This window comes from Anthonomus grandis, chromosome 1 (assembly GCF_022605725.1).
Source record: "Anthonomus grandis grandis chromosome 1, icAntGran1.3, whole genome shotgun sequence".
Lineage (NCBI taxonomy): Eukaryota > Metazoa > Arthropoda > Insecta > Coleoptera > Curculionidae > Anthonomus > Anthonomus grandis.
The window spans coordinates 56,650,598-56,673,556 of record NC_065546.1 but is presented as its reverse complement, the minus strand read 5'-3'; the positions used below and the strand labels follow the sequence as shown (position 1 = coordinate 56,673,556).

Genomic DNA, 22,959 nt, shown 5'->3' with positions numbered 1-22,959 from the left:
CCGTTCTATCACAAAAATATGAAGATGGCGAGCAAGTGGTAGCTTATTTCAGTAAAACGTTATCAAAACCAGAAAGAAACTATTGTGTCACCAGACGAGAGCTATTGGCAACTATTGAAGATTTCCATAAATATTTGTATGGTCAACGATTTATTCTTAGAACTGACCATGCTTCGTTGAAATTGCTGTTTCAGTTTAAAAACCCCGAAGGACAAATAGCAAGGTGGCTTCAACGATTACAAGAGTATGACTTTACAATAGAACATAGGAAAGGCGAATATCACCAAAATGCCGATGCTTTGTCGAGAAGACCCTGTATTGAAACATGTCAACATTGTTTTAAAAAGGAATCAAAACAGCATCCAAGATCAGTGTGATGACCCGGTATTTCGTCTTATTTACGAACTGAAATCTCGAGAAATTTCAAAACCAGAATGGAAAGATATTTCTGACAAATCTCCAGAACTAAAAGCTTATTGGTGTCAATGGAATTCATTGGTTATAAAAGATGAATTGTTAAAAAGAGTCTGGGAGAGCGTAGATGGAAAAGAAAGGACATATCTGACAGTCCTTCCTCGAAAACGGATTCCGGAAGTTCTTGAAGCTGTTCATGGCGGTGTCAGCGGAGGACATTTTGGAGTTAGTAAGACCTTGGCAAAAGTTAGAGAACGGTTTTACTGGCTGCTAAGATGTTGAGCAAATATTCCAACAAGTATGCCAGTTGCTGGGAATCAATAAGACCCGTACAACCCCACTACACCCTCTGTCTGATGGAATGGTTGAAAGATTTAACCGCACATTTGAAACCTATTTGAGGATGGTGGTAAACTCTAAGCAAAGCGACTGGGATACCTGTATACAACCATTCCTATTAGCATATCGTTCTTCTATCCACAAGTCAACTGGAAAAAGCCGGCAAAAGTTGTCTACGGTGATGAACTTCGTTTACCTTTAGACATTATTACTGGAAGACCCCATAAGTTTGAAACCCTTGAGGAGTACGTCGACCATTTACAAGAGCGTTTACAAATTGTTCACGAACAAGCACGGGATAAACTTCATCTAGAAAGTAACAGAATGAATCACGTTATGACATAAAGGCAAATTCTACCGGTTTTAATCCTGGGGATAAAGCCTGGTTATACAATCTACGGAGGACGAAGGGCAAGTCACCAAAGCTCCAGAAGGATTGGGAAGGTCCATTCAATGTGGTCACCAGAATCAACGACGTGGTGTACCGTATCCAGCGACATCCGACAACGAAGATGAAAATTGTAAATATCGTCCGGCTAGCGCCCTATTTTCTAGAATTTGTATACTTGCTTGCTTTGACTGTCAGTATTCTCCTAAAATTATTGGTCTCTTTGAGCAAAAACAATGAAGATAATTCTAAATATTTCGAAACTGTTCCATCGGGTTTTAAAAAGGACGCGCGTCAAGGCGAGTTAGGTTAGTGTTTTTGACGTTGACAATAAAAGTGTGTTCCCGAATTTCGTTACAATAGTTTAATAAAGGGGAATAATAGTATCGTTTTGTGTCTGTCAAAATAAGTGACACATTTTTATGATATTGTAAAACGTTTTTTTGATATTTCTACATAAGCATATGGCATCATTGTTTCTGAGATGTAAGCAAACAAGCTTCCCATAGTTGCTCGGCAATGACCCTCAGTATTTTCAATGATAAACAAAATGCACATTAGGATTTTTCAAACAAAACTAAATATTATAATTTGCTTAAATACGTTCCTTCTTCTTCTTCTTCTATTTGATTTGTCATTAATTCCAATTAATGGATGAATCTTCACTTAAAGACCGCCCGAACAATCATAGAGAAAACTACCGAACATCAACTCCACAAAGAGCTGCTGATAAAAAAGTCGAAAAGCACAGAAACAAGCACAAAAAAAAAGAAATTCCTCATCGAAAATCGAGCGAGGACGTCATGGTTATCCATCAGAACTTGGAGTTTCCTAATGTAATGTATCTCTTTGCTAAAAAAAAAAACTCCAATCTTCAAATGTGTTTCAATTTTTAGAAAAGTCATGAGGAATTAGAGGAGACGAGTTACCAGAAAAAACCGGTAGGTGACACTCGAAAACCGCATAAAAGCCGCAGCAGGATAAGCCGTAGCAAATCCCGACCTAAAGCGGACAAAAGCAAATCCCGATCTCGAATTGGGAAATCCGACAGATCACGATCCAGACTGGGAAAATCCAAGTCAAAAACCAACAGGTCGCAATCGAGGGTGGAAAAATCCAAAACTGGAAGATCTCGATCTAGAAGTGGGAGGTCGGGATCGCGCCTCGGCAAATCCAGATCTAAAGTCGGAAGGTCCAAATCCCGAGGTTCCACCGATACCATCAAGAGCGGACGTGTTAGGTAAAGATCATTTAGTTCATGTGTTGATTACTGATCTTTAAGGGGCATTACAATTTAAAATACTTGTTTGTAGTCATTGTTGGTTGCCTGCCTGAAGTTATTTGGATTTAATTAATGCTGACTTACAGAGTGATCTCTGATAGGGCTGACAAAATTCACTTTTTATCAATCAATCAATCAATGCTTTATTGTCAAGAAATTGTTACAATTTGTAGACAAAGCTGTAAAATAAAAAAGACACAAAAATACAAACAAAACACAATTAAAGAAAAGAAAAACAAAACAAAATTTAAAACTAATAAATAAGTAAATAGATATAATAGAACAGAATATCTACAATATATACAGATTAATACAATTTAAGAATTGTAAGCAGTCAAAAATATTATTATAAAATATACAATTTAATGTATACAATGTCAAAAAAAAAAAATGTAAAAAATGTTTAAAAAAGTAAAAAATTATAAAAAATCCTAAAATAGCTACACAAAGCAGTATACCTAAACATGTACAGGTAGTAAAATACATAATCAGCTAGTGCGAAATTTCAAATCAATGATTACAAAAAAAAAATCGTTAACTGTATAAAAAGCTCTCTCCAGAATGCTTTTAATGCTTTACGAAATGCAAAAAAAGATGTGATGGATTTAATTTCCAATAGCAGATGATTGTGCATTTTTTTTGCATTATAATAATATGGGGATATAATAATATAATATATAATATAATAACTTTTGACCAACTCTGAATGTGGGGTAGGCAGGTATAGATCAGTATAGTTATAAATTCTGGTAAAACACAGGCAATCCTGTTCTCAGGAAATGAAAGTACCTTGAATAATGGAGCACCGAGTAAATATTAAAATATTAATGGTGTTGAATTGGAATGGGTAGATCAGGTAAAAAACCTGGGCCTTTGTATGGATAATCGAATGTCATTTAATGCACGCGTTTGTCAACAGTCATATTATAAATTAAAGTCATTATATGAATTTAAGGATATTTTGCCTGCTAGTACAAAAAAAATCCTTACAGAGAGTTTATTTAGTGCTTAGTATTGCTAGATACTTAAATATTGTATATGGTCCTTTTTTAACTGAACGAAATAAATATAAAATCCAGAAAATTCAAAATTCCTGTTTAAGATTTACTAGAAATTTGTCTCAGAGGGTTCATGTGAGTGAGCACGTAAAGCAGGTCGATAGTCATAATACGGCCCAAAGAAGATTTTTGGGTATAAGCTGCACCGTACAGGGTGTCCCATTTTGGGTACTTTTGCGGAATATCTCCGTTATTTTAATGTATCTTGAAAACTGTGCATTTTTGGACCCATGTTTATAGAAACTTTTTCTCATATTCTTTCACAAGGAATCATCCATTGTCTATTTTTCGAACACCCTGTATAGAATAGATGTAATTTATTTGTTGCATACAATAAAGATTATTTTATTTTTATTTAATAGGAGGGAGAAAAAAAAGGAGACTTTTGATGACAATGCACCAACAGGCTGTTCTCCCGCTACATGCCCCTTTGGTGGCCCCAAACCCAAGGTGGCTTGCGGAATGGGCAAACCAGGTATTATATATTAACCCTTCATCCCAATATGTTTATTGCGTTGACTGACTGATTGACTGTTCACATTTTTAGGGCCGGGGGTCGTGAAGTGTTTCTCGGAACTAGGATGCCATCTGAAACCTGGGGAAAAGAGAAAAGTATGCATGACTGAAACGTGTCGGCTTAATCCGTGCAAAAAGGGCACCAAGTGCGAGGTCGACCCCAAAACCGGGGACAAATGTGCCGTACCATGCGACTCCATTTTGGACTGTAAGAAAGGGAAGGAAGCTTTAACTACTGAGTGAGTATTGTACTGGTTGTTTGCAAAAATATTGAGTTTCTTATCCACGCAGCACAAATGGGTCCTATGAACCCTTAACGGTTTCTCTTTTTGGAAATGTTAAAGTCATAATTAGTTTCTTTAAAAAAATCCAACAGATGTTCGTAGCATGATACAAATGTTAAAAAATTAGACGGCCATAGGTCCATTGAATAAAATTGAGAAAAACTATTGAATATAAAATGTATTTTGTATATCCAAATATTTATGAAACAAAAAATGAATGGAGATTCCTTAGACAGAATAAAAAATTCCTTAAAGATAATGAATATCCTAAACACTTTTTTTGCAATAAAACAGATTACTGAATTGTAAAAAAGTATTTATTTTAATATTGCAATTTTTACTGTTCAAAAAAAGATATGACAAACATGATTTTCGTAAGTTTAATAAATATATCTAACTACAAAATCAAGTATCTTGAAATCTAGAACATTGGCAGGATAAAAATTAGCATTGTTGTAAAACTATGGACAGCCTGTTTGCTTGCAGCAACTATGATGCAATGATATCAAATACTTATGTACTATCGTGCCAACAAAAAAAAACTGTGACAGCAAAATCTCCAAAATCTCTTGGTCTATTAGAATAATATGTTTTGATGTTGTTAGAGTTAATTTAATTTTGTGACAGCCGCGTCAACAAAATCGTTCTTTCAAAATGCCTGCATTATCTCCTCAACAAAAAGCGATAATATACACTCGTCTGATGGATGGAGTTCCTATAAGAAGAATCGCAGAAGAATTGAGCATTAGTAAAAATACCGTTTCCTTAGCTAAGGCAAAAATTGCATAATATGGAGCTATTGTAAGAAATCCAGATTCTGGTCTACCAAAAATTCCAAACGACATTCAAGATAGAGAGTTGGCCTTCTATTAAGAAACAATCCGTTTAAAACAGCAATAAAGGCGAAAGAAGACACGCATTTTCCTGGTTCAGCTAATACAGCTCGTTGTAGGGTAAGAAATTCGGAAATTAAAAGTTGCTGTGCAACAAATAAAAAGTTTTTGACTGAAGCAAACAAACAGAGAAGATTAGAATGTGCCCATCAATATGCATACCAAAACAACATATGGGAAACGGTAATATTTTCGGATAAAAAAACCTTTCAATCGTGCAATAATGGCAAAATCCGCGTTTACAGGCCTTTTTAAGGCCGCTACTCACTATTCGTTACTTCGTTTAGTTAATGCGATTCGTCGGTTCAGTTCGTCAATTCGCGCTTCGACCACCCGACGCAGTACATCCTACTCATACGACGTTAATTTAGCTTCGCTCCGATGATGCATGGAAATTCGTCCATTGTGCGAAGTGTGATCAAAAAACTTCAATGTCAGATTGAAAAAAAAGAAGATGGTGGACCCAGTCATTATATAAAAGCAGATCTCGGTAAGTATACATCTTTATAATAATATAAAACGCATTGCAACTAACGTTAAAGAAAAATTGTACGAACTGATTTATGTTCAACTGTACTACCATGATCGTGGATATGCTTAAGGAACCGTCTGGCAAATTTCATAACTTTTGCAGGATCAGTTATGAAGACTTTGAGTTGCTTTTGAATAATATTGGTCCCCAAATACAGAAAATGGACACGCAATTCAGGTTATCCATACCAGCAAAAGAAAGACTAGCTGTTACGTTGAGATATTTGGCATCTGGCGACTTATATCAAAGCTTAAGTTTCCTCTTCAAAATTTCTCCCCAAATAATATCGGTGATAGTGCCAGAAGTATGCCAAGCACTTGTTATTGCACTATCAGAGCATTTAAATGGACACCATGAATGTAATCGAAAGAGTTTTAAAGAAAAATAAAATATATTAATAATTGTAAGTAACAAAACAAAAATAAACAAAAAATAATATGAACCAGGTTTACTCAGTTTTTTCTCAATTACCAGAATCAGTAAACAGTAAATCATCACAAAAATTCTGTGAGCTAGATTGCAATGTAAGAAAGAATTCCTGCTGTGAAGCTTCATTTACAACGGAAAGTGGCTGCAGAGTAATGTAGCGACTGTTTGACTGTTCGTAAAAACTGGATGTCGCCTGTGATTGTGCACATGGAGAGCCAGAGGTGTGGAAATAACATGGGATGAATGGGAAGAGTGAGACCTGGGTGACGGTAACATCGGTGAATCGACAGTCAGATCAAACATGACATTATCTATTTTGTGCATAGCTAAGCGTTGTGTACGTCCATCCAGCTTTCGTAACTTTATGGCAAGGAGTTCGGCGTATACGGTGCACCCATCTCGACTCTCACAGCTGGAATTTCTTGCAGCTATTTTTTCCTTGATTTGTAAAAGCTCATTGAATGCCATATCTGCACGATCTTGCTCCTTCCTTGGTCGCTTCACGCGACTTTGCTTTGCTGGTCGTTTCCGAGACTGGTTCTTTTCTAATAGAAAAAAATAGTTAGTATAGGTAAAAAGCAAAAGAAACTTCGGTACCTTCATTAATAGTAGAACGCTCTTCAGTTTCCTTATTTTCTTTAAAATATATTTGTGATGTCTCATTATCATTATCTGATCTTTCCTTTGTTTAGGTCTTCATTATCATCCAAATTATCCTACAAAAAATATTTATTATTTCAGACTCCACAATCGCCTGCAGAATGGAAAAAAAATTGCGCAGTTATTTGAGGAACGTTAGCATTTTTCACACTGTTGCGGAGCCATTGACGGGAACCATGTGATTCTACAAGCACCAATAAATAGTGGTAGTGAATATTTCAATTATAAATCGACATTTAGCATAAATTTAATGGCATTATGTGACGCCGATTACATTATAACATACACTCGTGGCCAAAAGTAGATTGACAAATTCCATTTTTATGGATATATTTTATCTGAAGCAAAGGAAAAACCATAGTTTGAAGAAACAAAATCCATAGATTTTTATTGCTTGCACTTTTTCTCAATAGTTTTTTATCAAATTCCAATAATTTTGTTTGACTGCTAGGTGGCCAAAATTGGATTGACAAACAACATATTTATTCAGTCTCTGAGTTTTATGCGTTGGTTTCTGTTGACTTGACTTTCCTTACTATTAGTTTTGAAAAATATTCACAATGCCACGTGGTATAACTTTATGGATCGATATTAAGATGCGAATAATCGACGATTACCGGAAAGGGGTTAAACAGGCGGTTGTTGCTCAAAAATTTTCTCTTTTTAGGGCAACAGTAAGTCAAGTAATAAAAAAATTTAATCTCCGTGGAAGTGTTGTTCCTCTAAAAAAAACTGGCCGACCAAAGAAGACCACTAGTCGTGTTGACAAATTAATTTTGAAAAAAGCAAAACTTGACCCATTCGCAACTTCAATAGAAATCAAGTTGCATTTGGAAGAAGAAGGTGTGGGTTCAGTTAGTTGTCGTACCATTAGAAGGAGACTTCAATATAGTGATTTAAAAACAAGGCGCCCTGCAAAGAAACCACTGCTAAGTTTAAAAAACGTACGGGCGCGATTGAGCTTTGCTCGAGAACATAGTCACTGGACAGTCTCCGAATGGAAAAAAGTTATTTTTAGTGATAAATCAAAGTTCAATTTAATTAATTCGGATGGCAAAAGATGTTAGGCGTCCTGTGAACCAAAGGTATGATCCCAAATATACGATGTCCACAGTCAAGCATGGAGGTGGTTCCGTGATGGTGTGGGGGTGTTTTTGGGGCTATGGGATGGGTCCACTACACTTGATAAAAGGCACGATGGATCGTTTCATATATAAAGACATACTGCAGGATGTTATGTTACCTTACGCTGATGAAGTTATGCCTCTCAACCACTACTTTCAACATGATAACGATCCGAAACACGCATCCAAGGTCGTTAAGCAATGGTTGACCCAAGAAAAAATTAATGTTATCAAATGGCCGTCACAGTCACCGGGCCTAAATCCGATCGAGAAAATTTGGGATTACGTTGATCGTCACATCCGATGTAAAAATTTCAAAAATAAACAAGAACTTTTTGAAGCTTTGAAGGCATGCTCGATATCCATTGACACGTCCTATATTGACAATTTAATTAGGTTAATGCCCAAAAGGTTGGTGGAAGTGAGAAGAAATAGAGGCTATGCAACGCATTATTGAATAAAACCCTTTAAATTTTCTATACTTATTTTTATTTTAGTAAGCTTTGAATTTGTCAATTTAATTTTGGCCACTTGAAAATTGTTTAGTTTTTTTATTTTTTTTTTAATAAAATTGGGTATTACGAATAAATAATTTAAATATAATTAAACATTACAAATAGGCTCCGTTGTTTTTTAATCAGGTACTGTCCCACCTAATTTATAATTTCCTAAACCGTGATATAAACAAATTTGAAAAATAAGTAGTTGTCAATCTACTTTTGGCCACCGTGTATGCTAATATTGGATCACCTGGTCGAATGTCAGACGGAGAGGAGTATTTTACAAATGTAAGTTATCCCAGCATATGGAAATGGGCACGATCAATTTCCCCCCCGACGATCTTATAACAAATACTAATATATGTTATAGTAAGTGACAATGCCTTTCCCCTAAAAAATAATATAATGGTGCCTTATCCGGGAATACATGATAAAGGTTCTTCAAAACGAATATAACTACAGACTGTCCAGAGCACGAAGAATGATTGAAAATGTCTTTGGAATTATGGCATCGGTATTTCGCATTTTTAGAACACTCATTATGCTCAATCCAGAAAAGGCAAATGTAATTGTACACACTTGTGTACTTTTGCACAGTTTTTTGCGAAGGAGCAAGACCTCACGAACCAGTTATACACCAACTGGGACATTTGACGTAGAGGTGGAGGGTTATTTTGTTGCTGGATCGTGGAGAAATGATAATGACGGAATGACATCATTTAAGCTATTAAAAAGGATTGCTAGAAAACCTAAAAATGACGCAGAAAAAGTTCGACTCGAATTTGCAAACTATTTTTCAAAAACAGGACAAGTTTCATGGCAAAATGAATACTAGCTTATCTACTATAGTGCGAACGCAGAGTTTAAAAGAAATTAGTTTCCGTTTTTTTATGATGAATCCTACCAGTTTTTTAAAATATCAAGTTAAAAAGAGGCCTTTTTGTATTTTTGACAAGCCATAAAAGCCAAACTATTTAAGTTACAAAAAAGCCGTTTGCACTTTCTTATTTTAACTTTTTAAGCACTGTCCATTGATAAAAAAAATCCTGTCAAATGTCACTGTTTTTTTCAAAAAAAAACTTGCCAAAATATAAACAAAAAAATCAAATAAGTTGTTTTTACTTAACAACGTGTCAACTTTTCCTTTCGGAGTGTATATCCCGTGTAGAAAGTTATCTAAAAATGAGTATGGCGGCGATGTTGGTTTATATATGTCGCCTGTCCCTGCTCCCGATTTCTGACTACAGAATACCTTCCTCCTGTAGCCTCTGTGAGTTTGAAAAAGACTTTCTCTTTTCTTTTTTAGTTCATCGATATTTTCAATATTCATTTCTTCCGCGATGCTTTTGAAAGCATCATGCAGTTTATTGCGATTTTTTTAATTTTTATCGCTTGGATTCCATAAACATGGATACAGTTGTATTTTTTGGATGAATGTAAAAAGATTATCGTCATTCTATTCCATTTCTACAGCCGACACTTTAAACAGTTTAAACAGAAAAATCAACAAAATAAACAGTTTAAACAGAACGTAAACATACACAACGACTTTTCTTCAACAAATGATTCGCGAATTAGATCTGTGACCAAACGCGTTTATAACTTCGTCGCTTCGTCGCATCGTTCATTTTCCCTTTGATGATTCGTCCAAATACCGACATCTGGGCTAAGTCTGGCGAAGCGCCGCAGCAACGAATGCAGCAAGTCATACTCATTAAGCAATACTTCGTGAATTACTGCGACGAACTGCCGAAGTAACGAATAGTGAGTAGCAGGCTTAATACCAGATATTATGAAAGATATACACATAAGACTAATCAAAGTGGACGTTTTAGTATAAACGTTTGGGCCTGGATTAGTTTTAGAGGGCGTTTGTCAAATAGTGCATGGAAGGCTTAATGCCTTAGGATATTGAAATATCCTGAATAATGTTATGATGCCATCGGTTGGTGTAGTCTATGGGCAAGATTTTATCTTCCAACATGATAATGCTTCTGTATCGCCCGTATAGTTCAAAACTATCTAGACGAAAGACGAGTTCAAGTTTTACCGTGGCCCTCGAAAAGCCCTGATATCAACTCGATTGAAAACGTTTAGGGTACAATGGCAAAATATATGTATAAAAATAACTTTAGGCCTAGAAATCAGAATGAATTACGCCTAAAGATAGATGACGCATGGGACCAAATAACCGAAGAATATACCAGAAACTTAATTTTAAATATGCCACGACGTTTCAAAGCTGTAATTGATAACGACGCGACGGTGCGCTTACTAAGTATTAATAATTTTTTATTCCATATTATCAAAAAAGATATTAGTTAGTTTTGGTTTATTTATAAAATATGTTCGAAATAAAAATAAATATCGAAAAAGAAAAATGTCCCAGTTTTTTTTCGGCACGATAGTACATTAGCTCGCAAAATTAACCGCACAACGAAAATTTGGTTCAAATTCGATCCGATATGAAAAATTAAATTTGAACTGATTCTAGTCTTTCAATGTTCTAAACTTGAAATCCATCGGATTGCTCAAAATTATTATTTCTAGGATGTCCAGTAGAAGTAGTCTATGGACATCCATGAAAAGTAAATAGATTGACTTTTATGGCAAAAAACAGTTTTTTGTTCTCGTTTTTCAGGTCGGCCGACTCGACGACACTCAAGGAGCAACCGACAGACTCGAACCTGGGTTTGCTGCTCGAGGATTCGGAGACGCCCGCGTCTGGTGTACCAGAAGAGGAAATGCTCACGGTCACTCCTAGTGAGGTATCCGAGGAGCCCATTATGGCAAAAACCGCGATGTTGCCGTCTGAGGGCGCCAGGTATACGTGGTCACTCTGAAACTTTTCCGGAATGTTTATAAGCGTTTTCTTGTTAATTTTTTAGGTCCAAAAAGGATCCCCTGGTGTTACGGTACTAGATCTGCATTCTTAGTGCGGGTATACAGTATCCGGGTTCAACGGATCATGCGCTTCTACCGCATGTGATATACGCGATACCCACTGCATTGAAAACGGATATGCACTAAGAAAAACTCCAAAATTTAATTACTTCGAGACTTGCATAGATTGATGATAGCGGCCTTTACACTTAACGTTTTAACCGCGCCTTTACACGTAACGCATGCAAATGACGGCCAAAACTGCGACCAAAACTGTTGCTCAAAAAAACTCGTAATTTACCAAGAAACTCTTGCGTTTGGTTAAAACTGTTTAGAATGAATAGCGAGCGTAAATCCTTAGGTGTAAAAGATAAATCGCGCGCGATTACGTGGCGCGTGGAACGAGACGTGGAATTTGTATTTTTTGAAAAGGTTTAGGAGAGGTTTTCTTTAAATTATTTAATTTGTATATTCAAATATGTCGGTATCTGAGGAAAATAAACGTATAATTGTTATAGTGGCAGCTGGAATAACAATGATTCCCAAAAAGTCGAATAAGCGGAAGCGTAGTGTTTGAGTTAAGGATTGCCGGTAAGACTTAGTTTAATTACTTTTTTTATATGTAACGTTTGTAACTATTACAGGTTTCACATGCATCGGAATCACTTTCAAGGTGATATTCTAACTCTTTATAGATCCGAAACTTTTAGTACTATTTCGGGCATACACATAGGACTTTCTCGTTTAGTAGGCCGAAAGATTATTGCCATTTACGTGCAAAACCGTCTTAACCTTAAAAACCATTTTTTGCGGTTAGGACAACTTGCCTTAGCAGGGTACTTAAATGTATCGCGATACACGGTCCGGTTGTAACGCGCGTTTTTAGTCATTTCCACCCAAATTATTACATTAAATATCTTGTTTTAACACAGTTAATAATTCGCCAAATGATTTTTTAGACATTCTGTAAGAATTTAAAAACTTATCATGATACTACCAAATATTTGTATAACATTTGTCGATTTTTTTGCTACACTATTTTCAAAATATGAATGCCTTTTTTCAATGGTTACGTTATACTCACTCTCGCAAAAAATCTGCTGCTTCAAGACCACACATAATTCTTAGCAATGAAGACATTATTTCTCTATGAAAGTCTCGAAGTAATTAAATTTTGGAATTGTTCTTAGTGCATGTCCGTTTGCAACGCGGTGTGTGTCGCGTATGTATGCGGTAGAGACGCATCCATCAAAACCGGCGCGTGGATACCCGCACTTAGATGTATAATTAATAAACGGATAAAATGTTTCTCTATAGGCCGGGAGATCCCGGGTATGACGAGTTTAATGATAAGTATGGACCTCGGGAGACTAGAGGGTTGAGGTGAGGCCTTCCATATGTCAATTAACAGCTTTCTTTTAATTCAACTCGATTTTATTAGGCCAGGAGATCGTGGCTACGGAGATCCTTTACTTTTAAGGTATTGTAACTGTGTGATTAAATACTTCAGTCCCAAAGTGGCAACACTGTGCTCAACAACTTTCATACAGGGTGCTAATCAAGTAATTGAGTAATTTTAAAACAACGGGCTTCTTTTACGAGATGCAGGGTGTTAAACTTAAATATAAAGATAGTTTTCCATGAATATCTTAAAAGCCGTATTTCCTCGATGATGCATGAACGTATAAAACATTAAATGTAAATGTATTGTTTTATGTAATTTTCTTTGGATTGGATATTATGTTTAATAGGTATTATAGTATACGTAAAAATTAAATGATTATAATTAATAATAAGGCATTACAAGATATGGTTGATGAAAGATATAATAATAAAAATCCTTTGACCAAAAATCAACCGCCACAGGCGTAACACTCCTGAAAAACCCCATTTTTAACAGGCTGATTTGTATAATTCATCAGACGATGAAACGTGTGCTTCAAAACGAAGACAAACGTTCATCAGCTAACTCGAAAAATTCTTCCATTATTTCAAAGATGCTGGTCAAACACTTTTATAAAAGGTAAAAACACAAAATCTACAGCATCACAAATAGCATCGTGAATATTTGTGATCAGCTAATCAGTTTGAAGTAAATTAGAAGAAGAGTGAGATTACATACACATATGTGGCAAACTCCCAGAAGTTTTAAGATACGGGAAAACTTTTATTAGAGAGATTAACGCCCATTGTAATTTATTTATTTATTTTTTGATAATGTTATTATGAATCTGATCTGTGAGTTTCCAATAAAATACGCTCGAGACAATAAAAGACATAATAATTTTTTTAGAAATTATCCCAAACATCACAAGATACGTGCTAAAAACGTATTTTGTACGTACTCAGTACGTACCCCAAAAGACGTATTACGTACTATGGACGTATATAGGACGTCCACATTCCGCAGAATTCTACGTCAATTATGAATGTACTTTTAGGATATTTTACGTCATGTATTGGACATATTATGACGTATCTAGAATGTTTACACGTCTCCTTTTTTGATATAGTGAAATGTATTGAATCGAAAAAATAACTCATTTATCAAAACTGAAAATATATTAATTTTAAAAATATAAAACAAAACATGTATATGTCTAAGAAACAAAACCAAAAATATTCGTTTTAAATACAAAAAAAACATCACTTGTTCTTCGCAACTATTGTGAAATTAAAGTCCTTAATTTTATTTGTGCTTTCAATCCTTGCTTGTAGTGCTCGACCTTAAAATTATATTTTAAAATAAGAAAATTATCAAATATAATTCATTACTACTAAAACGAATAAATATGCTCTCACCATGAAATTACAAAGAAGGGCGTTCGCATCTGTCGTTTGTCTTAACACACTTAACACTGGCAACTACCTCATGTTGCCAATTACCTATTTGACTGTCAGTGGGGGTGACAAAAACACTCAGTTAGAAAATACTAAAATTAGCAATGTTTAAAATAAAACTTCCTGGCATATAGTTTTATGTATTAACAAAAATTTATATGTTTTTTTTATTCATGGATAATCCATAGGAGCTAAAACATTTCCTAAGTATTTATATGTACATGTATGTACGTCTGCGAGACATAACGAGTATACGTACGAACTACGTATCCAATAGTACGTACTAAATACGTTATTTTTTGTAACAATGGACATAAATATGACATAAAAATTACGTACTCAGGACGTATGATGGATGCTGTTTGGGATTTTATGTTCTGGTTACCATTGCTTACCTCAGGCGCAAATGTACTGTTCGGTAAAAGAAGATAGTAAAAATAGAACTTGTTAAAAAGTGCATAGATTTCAGAGCACAAAACGCAATTTGCATCTTTCAAAAGATAAATTTATAAAAGTTACACCAGTTTTTAATTTACTACATCAAAGATATTTACATTATGAAATTGTTGAATACAACCTGCCCATAAATGACGAAAAAATGATACCATATTTCGAGATACACTCAAGTAAAATGTTTAAAAAGAAATAAGTGTGCGATTTGGGTTTAAAATATGGAGCATGTGTTCATCTAATGGATGTTTATTTTATTTTTTACCATATACAACGCAAAATTCACATAAAAAGATATTCATCTTTGGGCCTTGGCGAGGACGTTGTAATGCAATTGAGGAGCGTTTTCTCAAAACTCAACAAGTTAAAAAAAGTGATTTTTTCAGGAAACGCATTTTTATGATTTATAAATTAACTGCTGGGATTTAAAAAATGCTGCTAAGAATTTAAACGTATTTTATTACGTACATAATATTAGTCATAAGTATGAAATAAAACACAACATTAATTTCTTTAAAAAAATTAGCAAAAAACTCGAGTTTTTACAAAACTCAACAACTTACATATTAACATTGTTTTAACTAAACAATAATTTCATCCTCCTCATATTCTTTATTTATGTTGTCTTCATCGTCGCCTTTATTGTTTCTTGCTGCTGCCATCACATCTTGATAAAATAGCTTGACATGTTCAGGTATATCCACACATTCCAATAGTGATTTTACATTGTCCCTTTTTTTAGTATGTACCATATTATACTTTGGCAACACTTTTGCTCTCTCGACTAGACGTGCATTCTTCTTGTTTCTTCTTGTTTCTACTATCTTGTTTCTTTCTTATGTTTTTTATCACTATTGCGATGCTTCCGCCCACCTGCAGTAACTGTGACATGTTTGTCGTATTCCGCGTTTTCATTTTCAGTACGTGTGGTCTCCATAATCGATCTTGAAGAACTAACAAATTAGGCCGTTAAACGATCCATTTATGCGACTGTGGGAAGGCAGGTCTGATGTTATTGAGTTTTGTAAAACCTGGTTTATGTTGAGTTTTGCAAAACCTTTGAAATTTTAAATGGCTATAGCGCGGTGTTTGTTGCGTTTTGCTGTATTTTCAGTGCACCAATCGATAGCCGACCTCAAAAACCATATATAAATATGTGTAACTCATATTTGGCCATTTTTGCTTTTGTTGAGTTTTGAAAAAACGCTCATGCTCTCTGTAATAAAAATGCCAATCAAACATCAAATTTTTTTTTTGAGTGTTTTCTCGTTATATCAATCATTTAAAATATTATTTTATTTATAAAACCATTTAAAAAATAATGTTTTTTTCGGTACTGGTACAATACGCGACAATAGAAGAAAAAAAAATCCAGTTGTTAAGTAAAAGGAAACGCAGAGCACACTCTAATGCATATGGTCAAAAATCGAGCACTTCAATCTTCCTTAGAAGGACAATTCTTTTGTCACTATGAATAGAATATAATAGAATAGATTTTTTCTAGTGTTATATACATACAAAAAAATGTTTACACACGTCAATGAAATGGTACACACATGAAAAATCAATAAATACTAAGATAGATAGATAAAGGAATAAATAGATACACAATTTAAGCTAGCAAAAGAAATAAAATTACACCATTTTTGAGAAATGATTGCCGCAGAATGATACTTTTTAATAACAGATTTAAATTATAGAAGAAGCAGCAAGTTATAAAATTTTGAAGCATAGAAACTTTTCAATTTTATTAATTTTGTCAAATTCAGTATAAAATTCTTTTTCTAGTGAAATGCTCATGGATATATCTGTGAGTATCGTAGTGTTCGAAAAATAGACGGATTTCAATGGGTGGTTCCTTGTAAAAAAATATGAGAAAAAGTTTCTATAAACATGGGTTTTCCGGAAATTCACAGTTTTCAAGATACAGTTATACGTTCAAGTTCGACCGTAAAGATTTTTAGGTTAATAAAAGATTGTCTGCAGTCTGCTCTATAATGAATTTTTGTGCCTTTCTTTGAAGACTAAAAATTCTTTTAATATTTGGTGAGTGGTCCCAAGCTAGAAGAGCATAGAAAAGCCTCGATTTAATGCATGTATACTATGAAGTTGCAAGACAAGTACATTTTCAGCCAAAATTCTCAGTGCATATATACACGAGAAGCCATTTTTTCACACAGTTCATCATTATGTTAATTCCACTGAAATTTCGTGTCAACATGAATACGAAGAAATTTTACGGCTCTTGGCCTCTCTAAAGCTGAGCTACAACGTAAGGAAAAATAAAGAGAGCACTTCTGTTTTAGAACGATTAAGATTCAATTGATTAACAGTAAACCACTCTGCAACCTTTGACTGTATCTCCCTCATGATTTCTTGCCAATCACTGTGTTTTACTTTTTCTGGTGACAGTTGTATCGTCTGCAAAAAGTACCAGGCCAGCACTGCGGTCACAGATTCCAAGATCATTAATGTAGATCAGAAAAAGGAGATCTTGATCCTTGTAGCACACCATACCGCGCGATACCGCTAACTATGTACGCCAGTGGACTTACAATAAAATTGGATAAGATTCTGCAAAAACCAATTTTTTCATTTAAGTTTCTCACCCTATATCTCGTAAACAAAGCCGTTGCGAACCCATTTTTATTTAAACTTTTTCTTGTAAAATTACTTAAAGAATTGCCTGCTAAATTTATTGTACAGGGTGTCCCATTTTTGGTATTTTTGCGTGATATCTCCGTTATTTTTACAGTTTCTGTAAAATTAAAAACTCATTCTTATAGATTTTTTTGCGTAGAATCTAGTGGCTTAGATATATATTTTTTTTGATTAATATTTTTTTAGTTATAACCCAAACTTATGTTTTTTTTAAATGGAACACTCTATATATTTATAGTTCATAAAATATGTCTTTTTTTACCTTTTCAAAAATATATAATAGTATGGACTTATTTTCAAAAATACGCAAATAACTAAGAAATTTCTAAATTAAATGCATAATTTAATAGTAGCCCATGAATAACAATAATAGACAAACAAAAAGTTACAAATTCATATTCATTCATATTTTTTTTGTAATAAAGGAACATAAAAAACAAATATATAAATTTAATAAACACTATAAGAAACCACTATACACATAACAAAACAACATTTATACAAGAGATGTTCAAAATTACCACCATCTTCTTTGATACAAAATTGGCACATTTTTGTAACCCTTTGAATAGCATTCAAAATAATAATTTGTCTCCTTCTCAGATTTCGAAATGCTAAATGAATTGCGTCTTAAAGTTCCATTAGATTATTGCATTGTATTTTATATACTTGATCTTGTGTATAAGTACCCCCATAAAATTATTTATTTATTTAATTACGGTATCCACCAATTTTACAAAAATAAAAAAATACTGACCCTTTGTTGCTTAATTTTCAATCACCCTGCCTCCACAGAGAAGGAAAATTTAACTGTCTCAGTATTTCAAGAAGCATCCTAGCAAAAGCAAAGAGAAAAGTTTTTTATAAGCCAGACAGAAAGGAGCAAGATAAAAGACTGTCCTTTTTAATGGATGTTGCTCAACCAAAACGCAGCCGAATTCGTGGTGAGGTGAGAAAAAACAAGCCACATTGCGTTGCAGTTAAATATTTCTTGATATCTACAGAAAAACAAAGACTACCTGTATGCTTCAAGTTTTTTGCTAAGTTGTTTGGGGTCGGTCAGCGAAGACTAAACAAAATTGCTGACGGAATTATCTGGAATCGGGATCGTAGAGAAACGAGGAGGGGATCATAAACTTCGGAAATTTTCTGCAAAAAGAAAGCAAGTGTACGAGTTTATTTCAAATTTGCGAGGTTGCGAAAGTCATTATGCACGAAATAAAAGCCGCCGACTTTATCTTTGAACATAAATCGATTTTTTCACCTTTATAATACTACCGTTGAAGACGAGTTAAAAGTAAAAAAAACGTTTTTCGTAAAAATTTTTGAGACAAAGTTTAATCTAGGGTTCGGCTCTCCCGCTTACGATACCTGTAGCTATTGCGCTAGACTTAAAAGTGAAATTCAGTCTTGTGAAAATGGTGTTATCAAAGAAGGTTCAATTTCAAACATCGTAATTCACAAAAAGAGAGCTAAAGCTTTCCATACTTTGATGAAGCAAATCCCAGAAGCGAGCATAACGTACGTGTTTGACTTGCAACAAGTGCAAGCAATTCCCAAAGTCAGTATTGGTGAGGCTTTCTATTCCAGACAAATTTCATTTTACTCTTTTTGTGTGACTGGTGTTGCAACTAAAAACCCACATTTGTATGTCTGGAACGAGACACAAGCTGCAAGAGGTGCTCAAGAAATTTCTTCAGCTTTGATAGACTTTTTAGAAAAAGTACATATTGAAGATTCGGTAACGCAAATTAGGCTTTTTGCGGACGGCTGCGCAGGCCAAAACAAAAACCAACACGTCATCCATGCCTTAACATACTGGCTACATAAAAAATCCCCAAGAAACATAAAACAGATAGTCATATATTTCCGAGTTCGCGGCCACTCCTATTTACCTGCTGACAGGGTATTCGGTCGAGTTGAGAAACATCTACGAAAAACTGAAGAGTTGTTGAACTGAACTGAACTGTTGAGCCCCATAGTTTATATAAAAATTTACCAATAATACGGAATTGTCAGGGTTTTAGGCGAAGACTGGTTCCTTAAAAACTACAAAGATCTCAGAAAAATACTGAAAAAAATTGATGGAATTAGTGACATAAAAAGAATATTTTTACAAAAAATTATAAAAAACAGCTACGTTGATATTAAGATAAAACTTGAGCCCTCCTATATGCTTGACGACGCTTCGAAGCACCCAATGGCAATAACAAAACCAGGCCAAACTTTGATAAGGGATATGCAGGATCGCTGAACATACCACTGGTAAATAACATCAAAGAAGAAAAGAAAACTGATGTGCGAAAGCTGCTTTGTGCAAGATTTGGACAAGACTGGGAATTTAGAAGTCCCGCTTTCTTCGCTCTTGTTTTTTAAACACCACGACGGAACCAGAAGCTAAAATTCCAGATCCTGCAGATGATGTAGGTGAAGAAAATCCCATGTGCGACTGCCTCGAAGAAGACCCTAACCAGGAACAAATTTAATTTTTTTTTTCAAGTGGACTTTGTATGTTATTAACATTAGTTGCTCCTCATATATCTACACCACTGTAATCTACGGAAAAAAATCTATAAGAATGAATTTTTACTTTTACATAAACTTTAAAGATAACGGATATACGATGGGGGTTCCTAATTACAAAACTTTCAAAAATGTCCTGTATCTTAAAGACTAAAAGGGCATTGAAAATTTTATTGATGGCATCTTTAGTTTTACGCAAAAGTAGCATAGTGTCGCAAAAAACTGCAACTCTCTATCTATAAAAATAACAGAGATACCCTGCAAAAGTACCCAAAATGGCATGATACTATTACTGAAAAGATAAACTCACTCGGCGACGCAATTTCGTATGGCTTTGCGCATGTCGTCACTCAACGACAAAAATTCTGTTTGTGAGTTGGAAAAGCAGTGTTTTAAAACCTTTTTTTACATTTTTTTATTTGACATTACATACTTATTATTATTATATTTTGGTATATGAAATATGCTATGATTATTATAATAGCATGTAAAATATTTCCTTAATAGTATGTAGGATTCATCGATCCGTACTATGATAGTAAGCCTTTAAAAGTATTATAGAAAAGTTGATATAAATGCCCATTTGGTTTTGGATAAGGTTTAAAAAACGATTTTTATTATTTAAGGTATTTTAATTTGAAAGTAAATACATATACACAATATGAAAAGTTTGAAGGTAATATGTACATATTGTAAAAAAACTAGAACAAAAAAAATAGAGGATTGATATACAGCGTATTGTGACAATTAATTTTCATAAAATTGTATGCGCTAAGTATACATGAATATCCAGAGTACCCATTTGTTGCTGGTAATAATAGTGTTACGAGTAAATGCCAAAAGAAAACGCATTGTGCCATTGATGACATACAACCAAAGTTTTATTAATTTCAGTTTAAGTACCTATATACAGGGTGATTCGACTAAATTGAGTGCAAAGATTTTAAGGGCATATTTACCAGATAAAAATACGATTTTTTTTTTATATAGTCGTATATCCTAACCTAATTCGTTTTCTAGATACAGGATGTATTTTTTTTTAAATCGGTTTTTTATCAATTATTTAAAAACCTTTCAGCCAAAAGATGAAAGCCTGAAATTTTTTTGGTGGAATAATAATTGATAAAAAAACGAATTTTTTTTTTAAACTTTAACACCCTGTATCTAGAAAATGAAGCAAGTTAGGACATGTTAGACAACGTCATATTAAAATGTATTAAAACTCAGCTGTTCCTGGGGAAATTTGTCATCAAGTGACGTCAGGCGTGCGAGAGAGATAGGCTCTCATCTCATGCGCGTGGGTTTATCTTCTCGAGTATTAGTATCATGCCAAAATGGGACACCCTGTACATATTTAATTAACATCCTGTATAAGATTAACATTGCCAAAGGGTTATTTTTGGATTAGAGCCATATACTCGCTATGTACTCTAGCAGTGTTGCCGCTTGTGGGATAAAAGACTGTATAAATAATTTCTTATTCTTAGACCCGGAGAACCTGGATATGAAGAGTACATCAATACTTATGGAGATCCAGATAGTCAAAAAGAAAAGTATGCCTTGCCAAATGCATGTTCAGTGTAATAATCATTTATTTATTTATTTATAGACCGGGGGATCTGGGCAAAGGCAATCCGATAGTAGTAAGGTATGTCACTGAATCGACCACAAAAGTGATTTTATTTCAATGAATTATTTATTATAATTAGGCCGGGAGATCCTGGGTATGAGGAGTTCAATGATAAATACGGGGCGCCCGAGAGTCGAGGACTAAGGTTTAGGACTATTTAAAGCTCTTTAACAAAAAAACGCCATATTTTATTTGTCATTATAGGCCAGGAGATGCTGGCTACGGAGCCCCACTATTGCTAAGGTAAGTTTAAACATTTGTTTTTATACAGGCTGGTCCAGATCTTGACTTTATGACATTTTAACCACGTATTCTACATCAAAAACAAGTCCTAGTTTGTCATATAAAAATGTCATGATGAGAAATACTTCCTCTTCAGGGAAAGGAAGTTAAAAACATCGTTAAAATTTGATAACGAAAATAAGTTGATCGTTTGTAAGCGAAACGTGTAGTTAAAAATAACGTTAACAGCCACAGTCAAATACGAATTATAATAATTTATATAATTAAATAATTATTTCACAAGCTTGTTACATAAATAACTATTTTTTACTACCGTGCGTAAAAAGTCAAACTTTATAAGCCCTGGGAAGTGTGTAAAGTGACTACTTTACGTACGGTAGTATATTATATAGAGATTATATAGAGACGGTAGTATATTATATAGAGTAGTATATTATATATTATATAGAGATAGATAGTTATTTATGTAACAAGTGTGTAAAATGATTCTTTTTTGATGAGTGGGAAATTCCATGAACAATTTCCACGAATAAAAAAAGAGGGTTTTATAAACGTGTAACATACAAAATTTTTTCTAATAGTGAAGAAAACAAAAAAGATCAAAAAAATATCAAATTACTTGACGCACTTAAACGATTTTACGGTAAATAAAATGTTAAACTTTATTTTTTAACGAATATAAATTGACTTATAGTCTAATACGTGATAAGGAAACTCAACAAGTATATCGGTCCGTGTCATCCTTCGATAGCATCTCACACCAATTGGCAAAGTTTTTTAAGCCTTTTAATTTAACTATAGCCTTTAAAAATATTAATAATTTAAAAGGACAATTAGTTAATGTTTTAGACAGATCTGACTTCTTCTCTAAATCGGGGGTGTACGTTTTAAAGTGTAACGACTGTAACGCAGTGTATACAAGGTATTTCAGAATTATGGGATCAAATTTCTGGGGATAATTCAGTGCAACATTAGAAAATATTTGAGTATAGGGACCCATGTCGGGAAAAGTGTCACTACGGTCCTAAGACGCGTTAAAGACGATGAATTGCCTAAATAGGATGTAATGCATTTAATTTTTGCCTTTTGTACATGATATCATGACAACAATTGTTCAAAATGTCAATATCAATGTTGTTGTTGATGATTTTCTGTACAAGTACCTGAGGATTCGGCCCAGCGATTCGGGCACCGTTAGGTTGACAGAGTTGGAGCAGTTTCTTGGCCTTCTAGGTTACCCGATTTAATGTGGCTAGATTTTTTCCTCTGGGGCAATGTAAAGTCATTAATATACGAAACTCCAGTAGAA

The 22,959-nt window shown here is 34.1% G+C and overlaps 1 protein-coding gene across 50 annotated transcripts in view; it reads left to right on the top strand.

Moving 5' to 3' along the window:
- LOC126742793 (uncharacterized) overlaps positions 1–22,959 on the top strand; it is a 255,085-nt gene that overhangs the window by 69,193 nt on the left and 162,933 nt on the right. For all 50 annotated transcript variants that reach the window (XM_050449953.1, XM_050449852.1, XM_050449861.1 and 47 more), the window contains 12 exons: positions 1,814–1,977; positions 2,038–2,381; positions 3,844–3,956; positions 4,029–4,236; positions 11,061–11,243; positions 11,308–11,334; positions 12,620–12,685; positions 12,744–12,782; positions 21,265–21,330; positions 21,387–21,425; positions 21,487–21,552; positions 21,612–21,650. In XM_050449953.1, coding sequence (XP_050305910.1) covers positions 1,814–1,977; positions 2,038–2,381; positions 3,844–3,956; positions 4,029–4,236; positions 11,061–11,243; positions 11,308–11,334; positions 12,620–12,685; positions 12,744–12,782; positions 21,265–21,330; positions 21,387–21,425; positions 21,487–21,552; positions 21,612–21,650 — 1,354 coding nt within the window. The remainder of the gene's footprint in view (positions 1–1,813; positions 1,978–2,037; positions 2,382–3,843; positions 3,957–4,028; positions 4,237–11,060; positions 11,244–11,307; positions 11,335–12,619; positions 12,686–12,743; positions 12,783–21,264; positions 21,331–21,386; positions 21,426–21,486; positions 21,553–21,611; positions 21,651–22,959) is intronic.